This window comes from Momordica charantia (genome assembly GCF_013281855.1).
Source record: "Momordica charantia cultivar OHB3-1 chromosome 6 unlocalized genomic scaffold, Mcharantia_2.0 BLBB01000006.1, whole genome shotgun sequence".
NCBI lineage: Eukaryota > Viridiplantae > Streptophyta > Magnoliopsida > Cucurbitales > Cucurbitaceae > Momordica > Momordica charantia.
Window position 1 is genome coordinate 4,613,611 of NW_028275164.1, and position 11,292 is coordinate 4,624,902.

Genomic DNA, 11,292 nt, shown 5'->3' on the forward strand with positions numbered 1-11,292 from the left:
ACAAACCAAATGTAGAGAAATTAGAGGGTCGAGTTTCCACCTTGGCAACTATTGGTACAATGAAAAAAGTCAAAAAGGTATAGGAAAAGTTCGAATATCTTGAACCAGAAATATGAACATAGTTCAATTAGTTAATACATATTTCTTGATTAAAAAATTAGTGGTTTGAATTACACTCCACGTGTTATTGAACTCATTACAAGTTACGCTAATGTGACTAATATTTAAGAATAAGAAACCTTTAGCAAGAGATCTATTTAATTTAAAAAAACAAAAACGAAAACGAAAACAAAAGATCTAAAGTCTTGAACCTCTGTCAAATATGTTATCATCCTCAATTATCAAAGATCCAATCTACAAATGTGCCAAATTTCTAAGAACCAGAAAGATTAGGGTTTCAAGTCTTCTAACAATAAAGCCTATCTCAAGTAAATTTAGTTTGATAATGTTCTCGTTTTCAATTTTCTTTAAGAAATTTAAGCATTTTGCAACTAAATATGTTTATTGTTTTTCCAATATTCTCAAAATTATATAGAAATTTTGGAAACAACCCAAACAAGTTTTTTCTTTCTCGTTTCCATTTCTAATTTGTTCCAAAACATAAATAAAAATATTATTTTATCATACTTGAATTCATTGGTATTGGGACAATATAATTTATTTTATTTATTAAAAATGCAGCAACGTTACCAAAACAACCCTTAAATTCCCAATTTCTCATCTACCATTTCATATTTGTAATAAGTTGTGTATATTATTTTATGCATATCTAAAATGACAAAACTAGCAAAAAAAAGCTTTATGGTTTAAAAAGAAAAAAAAAAAAAAAAAAAAAAACTATACAAAGCTAAAGGAGTGGATGTATGCTAAAGACAAAGAAGAGAACCCATTCCATTGATTCAAGTCTTGTCAGAAATGGCTTCCTTAGCTTGACTAAAAGTTGCCAAATAGCATTTTGTCTCCTGTAATAAGTCCAAAGAACTGCATCAAAACAAGACTGGCCTGTTTCACTTTCATACAAATCAGCCAAACAAGTTAAAATAAACACAATTCATTGTAAATCCTTCAACTTTTGATCTAACAGGGAAATTAATCTTCTTCACCAAAGCTTTTGACCAATTGAAATGAGATGCCAACATTCTGTCAACCAAAGCAGGCGGAAAACATTATGAATCCATTACCATTCCTTTCTAGAAATTGGAATTTTGGGAAAAAACAACTTTTAAAAGAAGTGTAGAACTAGAAAACATACATTATAGAGGTCCGAAAGAAATTGATTGGAGTTGGGAAGTTCTTCTTCAGAGCTTGGATGCCAGTTTTTGAGAGAGCCAATCTGAAAGATTTGCTATTACAAATCCTGAGAATACCTATATCAAGAAAAATTCTGTGCATCAGAAATATAGGGAACTTCCCTTTTCTTGGTGCTGTTAAAATTTCAACACACAACATTTATAGCAGTAAACAATGATTTTCTTCACTGCTAATTAGAATGATAAATTTGAGATTCAGACCCAGAACAAACAAAATGTTGAATTATGAATTGCATCGTCCAGGGAATTACTGCTACTTCTGATTTTATTTCTGAATTCTTTCTTCAATTAAGATTTAAGAGAAGGAAAAAGAATAATAATAATAATGATGATGAAATTGGCAATCTCTTATCCCGTTCGGAAGGATTTTTCCAAAGTCTCAAAGTCATCTAATTTTGCTACCAACCCCTTCTCTCACTCTTCCTCTCTCCCTTTTTCTTTTTCTTTTTTATTTAATATTTTTTGCTACCAGCTATCTTTAATAGTTGCCAACATTAACTTAGCTAAGTGGTAATTGGCACATATCTCTGACCAAGAATTCATGAGTTCAAGAACACTGAAATAACATTTACTTAATAGTTAATCCTTATACAATAGCTTTTAAAACTTAAATCCTTTTTCTTTCATCTGTTTAAGTTATATATTAACATTCAAAAAGTCTAGTTATTGCCTTCTCGCTCTTTCCCTACAATCTAGAATTCTTGATATTATACTACTAATTTTCTCCGGAGAAAAAAAGATGGTCCTGAACTATTTCATTTAGAAAAAGTAATGATGGTTAGGCATTCTGAATATGTTTGAGGACAAATTGATTACAAGTTACAACTAATAAAAGTATGATTGAAATGTTTGATTGGAAAAAACTTGAACTAAAATTCACTGGGAGATTCCAAGAATACCATTTGAAAGGATATAAATGATATTGCAGGACTATGGTGTCACAATTAGCAACCAAAAAGTGTTAAAACAAAGATAGCTTAGCGGTAATTGGCATATATTTCCAACCAAGAGATTGTGAATTCGATATTTCACCCCACATGTTGTACTAAAAATATATATATATTCTCCCTCCAATTGTTCAAAATTTAAATCCAATTAAGAGAACTTGTAATATGTGAATTAAAGTAAGATAATAACCCATTTAGTTTTTTGAAGGAATCAAATTACTTAATTACCTGGGCTGACCCAATGATATAAACTGCCGAATATTGCCGGCCATGGATGACCATATCTTCCAACATTGCTACAGGAATAGTAAGGGAAACACCAAGAGCAGCTACCAGAGGGGAAGTCCAAACAACAGCCAATGCCCTGTGTGTACAGTAAAATTATAAATCAGGGAGACAGAAAAACAGAGATGATTAAATGCTGAACAAAAAGAAAGAAAAAAATCAGGTCTAAAATAAAGAGCTTTCTTCTGTGATTACCAGAAATAGTCGGACAAAAAACTTCCAACAAAAGCATTGACAAGAATAACTTCTTCCACATTAGCAGAGTGGGGGAACATGAATCTGGGTTCAATGCCCATTGCAGTAAGAGGCCACACTGAAGAGAGGGAAATTTAGAAATATTTAATGTACAATGTAAGTTCTAGCGTAAGTAGGTTTCATGCCATACAAAAGAGATTAATTTTTAATGAAACCATTAATGATATTGATAGGAGCAAATTAAAAATCTTTTTTTTTTTTGTTTTTTTGAAATTCCTTAGCTTATGGGAGGATTTTGTCCTCCCCTTTTGTATTCTTCAATGAAACCATTCTTTGTAAAAAAAGATATGTTGAAGCAAAATGTTTCATCCTTTTGGACAGAGCAGCTATAACTGTGAAAATGATCAGAATTATCCTTGTGTAGCACACCCAACCCTCCCTTCAAATAATCGTAAAGAAACAAAAAGTGCAGCTCAATAATTAGAAAATAAAATAAAACAAAATAAGGCATTTGATAATTAAACTAGAGAAAATTTTACTCTTACCTAGCCACCAAAGAGCAACAAAGGTGAAAAGTCCAATACAGCCAAATAACTTTTGCATATCTAAATTCTGTCCTCCTCCAGCAAACTTTTTGAGAAGCACTGCAGAATCCAAGGGATAATGCCCATATGAATCAGTGTATGGAAAATATGTCTGTTGCAGAAGATTATGTCAACTGCTTATCAAAAGAGAAGTTCAGATATCTAACCAGTGAACAGGCCATAAGTCATTGACGAGAGGACTGAAAAGACATTCCCCAGAAGTGCATGATTCTTATTTCTGAAGACCATTTTATCCATTTGTTATCAAGATTAGAACCAAACTTCGATAAAAATGTTTGATAATGCCCCCATTTATTTTAAAACATGCCCTCCAGGACTGGTCTAAATAAATTCACCGAAGCAGAGGAGAACTAACATACCCATTCCCATTTTTCTCATCTGCAGCTGAAGTCTTCCCAAGTGTTGTCATCGCAACGCCAGCCATGCTAACAACAACAGAGACAACTTTAACGATGTTTATTGTGTCTTCACCCAGCAATGCACCAATCAAAAGAGTGAATAACCCTGAAGTGGAGGATAACAGTGTGGTACTCGCAACGCTTGTTCGTGCAAGTGCAGCATTTGTTAAATACTGCAGATATCACAATAGATTTTCAACTGCTTAAGTCATGGTCCAGCCTTATAGTGAATAAATGCCTAGTTTTCCATGTATGATTTGTTTAATTAAACTGTCTTTTAAAAAGTATTATTAAGCCCAAATGAAATCTACCCTAAAATATTTTAGGCTCTAATTTACTTGAAATTTTATCAAGCTCTATTAGTATTCATATAATCACAATCTTTATCTTTCAAATAATATTCCATTGTAACATGTTAGGGAACTTCTGGTGATTTGAAAATAATTGATATTGAGCTTGTTTTTAAAGTCTTCTCTTCTTCTCTCAATTTTCTCTTCCTTTCCACTTCCTACATATATTGATTAGATACACTATTAAAAACAAAACATCAGAAGATAAAGTCCAATAAGCTAAAATGACGCATGGTAATGCACTTCACCTCTTAATATAGACACATATCCTTAATATTATGGTAATCTCCTCATCACATTGCTTATAAGTTTATTTTACCAATAAGTGCCTAAGTATTACACAACAAAAGCCATTAAATTATGTTATAGAACTTTTTGATTTTTCAGAATGACAACGCCTTGGGGATACTACGGTTATGTCTAAGATTCTAGAGTCCAAAACCATACATCGACAAAGACATTAAAACTAGTATCTTATTTAGATCATGAATAACAAGAATCAAGTTCGTCAGATCTAGCCCACCAAGAAAATATGTTAGCCATGAGAACTAGATTTAGAATCTGCAAATCAAGAAATCAGTATCTCACCTCTGTTAAAAACCAGAGAGGAGCAATGCAAAAGCCAAAAGCAGCAACTTCCTTTGCAGTGAACTTCCGGTCTTTTTTCAGTGTGTTCTCTTTACCTATATGTATAGCGACCAATGGTTTTCCCTCATCCTTATTATACATGTCTATGGTACAGTTTTTACAACTTAACTGTCCTTGATGTTCTATTTCAGAAGCAAGATTCACCTCATTTTTCTGCAACTCTATGGAGGATTGGTCAACCGCATTGGGATTTTCACCACATTTAGGATCGCAGCGATACAAAAAAGTCAGTAACCAATCCTTAAGCAAAGCTATTGGAAGATAAACTATCAAAAGTGATGTTGTAACATAAGATACTGCAAATGGTTGCTCATAATCTGCAAAAATACTCTGTCAAAACATACTGGTCAGTTGCTGCATGAGTCGGATTGAGAATTCAAGTAATAAATACTGAACATGACATAGAAAACATTGCAAGTACATGTTGAAAAGGGAGTATACCACATGCATCAATCATGAACCAACTGCAATATATAGAGGTAGTTTCATTCCAGAAAAAATATTGGTCCCAAAAATGATAATGAAAATAATTCTGTTTGCCCCCGCCCCCACAAGTCAAGAATGATTCCAAACTTATGATATACAACAACAATAGGACTGAGGAGGGAACATGAATCTCAGTAAAGAAATAAAAAGACTCTACCAGTATAATCTGACAGTTGAAACTACCCACGTTCATTACTTTCCAAGTTACAATTTTTTCTATCAAATAGAAGCAGTTGGCCTAGATGCAGTACATTTATCGAGAACGAGTACAACAACAACCCAAAGAAATGTTCATACAGTAGTTGCAAACGAATTAACAAGTGTGTTGAAAAGAAGCTCTATGTTGAAAAGTCAACAAGTGTGTTGAATAATGAACGAGTACAACAACAACCCAAAGAAATGCTCATGCAGTAGTTGCAAACGAATTAATGGAATCGAAGCATATCAGAGGTCATCGCTAATCTTATTAGGCAGATTTATAGTGCAGTCATGATAATCATGACTGAGATCGATGCTTGAAGTTTTGTAACCAAACAATTTCCTTTTAAAATTTACAAAAATCCACCTTTCCAGAAGCCTCTAGCTGCTCGAGAAAATAGTTTGGACTCGAGTCGGCCAACTTAGAAATAAATTTGTAGCAATTAACGCTATAATAGAAGCTCAAAGAGTCGGTCGCCCATAGTATTATATACCGTGCATTCAAAGTATCCCTATGACTAATCAATGTGCATAATTCTAATGATACTAACAGAACAGCTCAGAAAATAAAGTTGAATTAACATTAATAACTAACTGAACTCTCTCTACATCGTTCCCTCGTTACATCAAAATCAGAATAATGAATGCCAGTTCATGAAAAGGAAAAGAGTGAAACTTACCTGGGTAACTTCGGCAGAGGAAACCCACATGACCACAACACTAAGAATGAGAAGCAACCCAAGCTTGTATCTCCAACACATTTTCATCACAATTAATGAATGAAAAACTTCTGCCTGCAGAGCTATTTTTGCATCTATACCCCTTCAATCTCTTTCCCCCCTTCCCTCCAATAACTCATGTTCATGCCAGATTCTCCCATTTATGGAAAACATGGACTTTTAACCACGTACACATCAGTCGATTATCATGCAATCGTCGATATGAAAAGATGATAGCAGATTAAATATAGGATTTGGTGGGCTCATATTTCTACATAAAGCATTCGTGCACTTCAAAATGGAGTACTCTTTATCCACTTTTGAACTAGTGCACCAGCTAGGTTCACCACAGGATAATGGCCTTTTGGTATAACATTAAACCCAAATATGCCAAAAACTTCCGCAGAAAACACTGTACCGCTAGGCTTGGACCCGAAACAATATTCTAGAGAAACAGTAATGCATATATGTGTTCTGATTGTTGGAGAAGATGCATACTGATGGATGCGTAATTCAAATGACTGTTACATCTAATTTGGACATACCACCATGGCATCATTCTATAGCTTGCACGACAGGGAAAAAGAAAACAGAAAAAGTGCGACATTTTCTCATTCAAAGAGGAAACGTAAAGTAAAGTAGAGGCCAAGAGATTAAAGTGACAAATCTCCAAACCTTGCGTCCATGTTCCTTCCGTGGGACCCGGAACCGGAGAGAATTTCAATAATGACCAGAGCATTAGAGCGCATAATACAATTGATAAAGCATAAGCATTATCTAATAAAGAAAAGTGGCCCAGCTCAAAAGTTAAAAACCTCATTCATTTCCAATTGCATGGTGAAACAGTACAAATCAAACTCGGAATTCCAGCTCAATCATAGGATGGATTTAAAGTAAAACTAAAGACATAAAGGGATGAACCCAAAAGTAATGCAAAAGAAAAAGAAGAATCAAAAGAAAGAAAAAGACAAAAAAGAATGCTGGGAGGAATAGGACGCAACAAGACGTGATTCAAAGAATGCAACGGATACATTTTGTCGGATCATGAGGCTTCATCGCATTTCCATATTTTAAACTGAAGCGGTGAAATTTCTCCGTTTTCCGACGCATTTACTTCTTAATCTTCCTCTTCCCGCCATTTGAGGCTCCGTTCCAATACTGAACCATGATGATTCCGGCCGGCCTCCATCGTAGTACTCGTTTAAGAGCGCGAAATGATAGAGATCCGGAAACTAACCGGAGGATTTGAGCGTCTCCGGCCGGCGATTGAAATCGGCGATATTCTGCGCGGTCTTCGCGCTTCGGCTTGCTTTTTAATGACTATGGGCTACGAGTATCGGCCCGGCGTATTCTGGGCGAGACTGCGAGGTACATTTCCTACTGTAACAAAGCAAAAATATTCTCTTTATTTAAAAAATTTTCCAAAATTTTAAATATAGTAAAATATTTGAATTTTTATTTTGAGAATTTTTATTATTCTAATTTTATCATTATATGTGCGGATGTGTATCTATATCTGATATATATTTACTTTATATATGATATACATCTAATGTATATCGTACATTAAATCTATATCTGATATACATCCGATATAAATTTGTATATGATATACATCAAATCTATATCTAATTTACATCCGAAATAACTCTTATATACTTCTTATATACATTCGATGTATCCCTAATATACAATATCAGATGTACTCATGATATACATTATCAAATATACCACTAATATATATCAAATGTACGTATTATACATATAATATATATCTGATGTACTTCTAATTTATGATATGCTAAATATATTTCCAACTGATATATTAAATATAAAGTATATCAAATATTTACTTTTTAGTGGTATATCAGCTGTTTAAATTTATAAAGTATATCAAAATTTTAACTTGTCTTTTTGGACGTGCATGGTCTGCGTAAGTCTTTTATATAATAACTTTATATTTCAAAAATAAAAAATAAAATATTTTGCACAATTATTTTCATATGAAAAAAATATTGAATATAGTAGTATTATACCAACACACGTGTATTATAATTATATTAGTATATATAATAGTTATATAAGAGGTATATAAGTGGTAAATTATAAGTATACTAAGTATATATCAAATATATATAAGTGTTGTATTAGTGGTAAATGATATAATGATATAAGAAATTGTATCACTAGATATCATAGTTATATAAGTGGTATATCATTTATATATCAATGATAAATTAGATACATTGCACATATATATGTTTGTATCAGCGTGGTAAATCAATGGTTATCATACGTATATCAGTGTAAGACATGTTAGAAGTTGAGTAGATATCATTGTTATACCATAAGTAAATCAATTGTATATCATTATTATATCCGTGGTATATCATAAATATATATCAGTGGTCAGATATATTACACATATATATCAGATATATTAAATGGTGAATTTGTAATTTTATAATTGGACCTCCGTTTTTTCTGAAAAAAAAAATGCTATATTTGAAAAAACTAGATGTGGTTGCTATTTTGCTTATTTTACTAAATTTTTTTTTGCTATATTTATAAGTGTCCCTAAAAAAATTAAAATAGCATATATGTTTATATTTTTATTATAGTATTTAAAGTTAGAGAAATGTAATTGGTACATACTTTGTTCTTCTTGAAGTATGAGGTTCGATCTCCATACCCCAAATTGTTGTTACTAAAAAAAAAGTTTGAGAAATGTAATTAATGTCTTATCAAGTTAGTTATGTTATGTTGTGATTCACCAATTTTTTCAAATCATAATTTTTATAGTTTGATTGATTAGATGTAGAATTAGCTACATGAATAATTTCGTTATTAATTTTTTTTAATTAAGAATCACTATATTACGATGATAGAGATTTGATTCATAGACCTTCAATCCGTACAAATAATATTGATGTATTAATTATCGAGCTACATTATGTTAGTATATTTTTATCAAAATGTAAGTAGAATGGTCCTATAACATAATTTTAGAGGTGAACTTGAACATAGGTCAATTGGTTAAGGTGTCATATCTCCAACCAAAAAGTCATGAATTAATTCAAAAACCATTATTTTGAAAACAAAGAGATTACTAAAGTCCATAATTTCACCATTTTTTTATAAATATTATATAACATAAAATGGATATTAAAAACTATGCCTCTTACAAGATGTCTTAACCATTCTTTTAAATTCAACGATATGTGGGAATGTGGATTCAAATATTTAACATTTTGATTTATAATATATGACTTAACAAATTAAATTATGTTTAGATTTTGACACGCCATAATTTTTATTTTTTTTTTCTTAGTATAACATGTGAGGGTAAGGGATTAAACTCATACCCTTTTGGTGGGAGATATATGCCAATTACTGCTAAACTATATGATCGCTTTGGCATACTGTAACTACTAATCATGAAATTATTTTTGTAATATTCTATTGTTTTCTAGGGGTTTTTTTTAGTTCAGTTTTTTTCGAAGGGTTTTGTATATAATTTTATATGCAAATAATTTATATAAAAAAATATACATGTTAGAAGAAACTTTTATATGCAAATAATTTATATAAAAGAATATACATGTTAGAGGGGAAAAAAAGTAAGGGATGTGGAGCTTTGGTAGTGGAAGTTGGTATAATGGGATATTGAGCCTATTTAGGTCCACTAGATGGGCCCGGTTGGGCTCAATTTAAAAAAAAAACTAGGCCTATAACCATTAGCCCTTTTCTTTTTATTCGGAGTATAATCTATAATTAATCAATATAATCAAATATGATATCGTGCGGCGGTAGAGATTTGAACTTACTACGTCCTAAATATCAGTTTTTAACGAAGAAATAACTTTATTAGAAAAAGGCCTCTTGGGCCACAGATGAAGGGAAATCTCCATTAACAAAGTTTACTATGTCCTAAACATTAACCATTATACTTGTGTTGGTAATGAAATATCATATATAACATTCTTAAAAACAATATTTTCAAAATGATGCAACATTTAATAATTATATATAGAACTACTTATATTAACAAAATTGTTATTTTTCTTTCAACATGAAATTGAAACCGTATTACAAACTAATTACGTTTTAAATTTCTGAAGGAAAAAAAAAAAAAGAAAACTAATTATGTTTACTTGAATCGCATCGGATATTTATTGATATTTCCGCATTCCTTTTTTTTTCTCGATTTGTAAAGCCAATTAGATGTTTGTATTTTGTTTCACGAGGGTTCTCTCATACAAATTAAGCGAATTAATAAAATAACTAGTGTTAATCAAAATCAAGTGTACTTGGCTATTTCAATCGAGTAATTACCGATTAAAAATTGATTTCAGAAATTTAACATGGATGATGCAAGTAGAGAATGCTAGACATGAATATAGGTTATCAATTCTTTGAGTTTAATAACTTCATAACAAATACTTTACGATGAGCATATAGATTAAAGATGGACCTGTAATATATTTGATATATAGATATTTTTTTAATACAACGTGTGGAGATGAGGAATCGAACTTGCAACTTATTGGTTTGAGATATATGTCAATTTTTTTAGTTTGTAAAGAAAATTGATAATTTGATAATAAAAAAAAAGGTAAAAACACTCTTTTTGTTTTAGTACTTTCAGCTTTGGTATGAATCTCTATATTTTTAAAATATTAATTTTGATTCATGTACTCCTAACTTTGGTTCATTTCAATATCTAGTTCGTTTTGGTTTTTATATTTTTTAAAAGGGGTCATTTTGGTCGGTTGATTTTATTTCTAATCTCTTTTTTATATCACACTTTTTACACTCAATATATTTAACGAAATTTGATCCTGATTTTTAAAAGTACTGAGGACATTGAAAATATAAATACTAAAATTAACCAAATTTGAAAGTATAGAGAGGGACCGAGAAGCCTTTCGCTATAAAAATAATATTTTAATAGAAAAAACAACGTTTCACTGTCACACCAATCTAAAAACGAAAAAGAAAAATAATAACCATTGGTGAAGGCATAAAGGAATGAAAGTGAAAAAAAATTGATACCTACTTACCCACCAAAATATTATTCCTAAAAAAAAAAAGTTTTACACTTTTTTGACACAGCCATTTTTCAAAAATAAACTATTTCAATCAAAATAG

The 11,292-nt window shown here is 31.1% G+C and overlaps 1 protein-coding gene across 1 annotated transcript; it reads right to left on the reverse strand.

Annotated features, from left to right (window-relative positions):
• Nucleotides 1-811: 811 nt before the first annotated feature.
• Nucleotides 812-7,648, reverse strand: LOC111007457 (putative transporter C405.03c). Its single transcript, XM_022279830.2, has 9 exons — nucleotides 6,103-7,648; nucleotides 4,679-5,068; nucleotides 3,702-3,913; nucleotides 3,489-3,559; nucleotides 3,283-3,381; nucleotides 2,738-2,855; nucleotides 2,486-2,621; nucleotides 1,253-1,367; nucleotides 812-1,140 (listed from the first exon to the last, which is right to left on the reverse strand). Exons 1-8 carry the CDS (start codon nucleotides 6,187-6,189, stop codon nucleotides 1,299-1,301), a joined length of 1,182 nt encoding a protein of 393 aa, XP_022135522.1. The 5' UTR covers nucleotides 6,190-7,648; the 3' UTR covers nucleotides 812-1,140; nucleotides 1,253-1,298.
• Nucleotides 7,649-11,292: the final 3,644 nt, after the last annotated feature.

Bases quoted from the DNA above. Each gene is read 5' to 3' on its own strand.
- LOC111007457 (XM_022279830.2), bottom strand. From the start codon at position 6,189: ATGAAAATGTGTTGGAGATACAAGCTTGGGTTGCTTCTCATTCTTAGT. The intron at 3,560-3,701 runs GTATGTTAGTTC...AATGGTCTTCAG, and splicing joins GATGAGAAAAATGGGAATGG to AAATAAGAATCATGCACTTC. The intron at 3,382-3,488 runs GTTAGATATCTG...TGGATTCTGCAG, and splicing joins GACTTATGGCCTGTTCACTG to TGCTTCTCAAAAAGTTTGCT.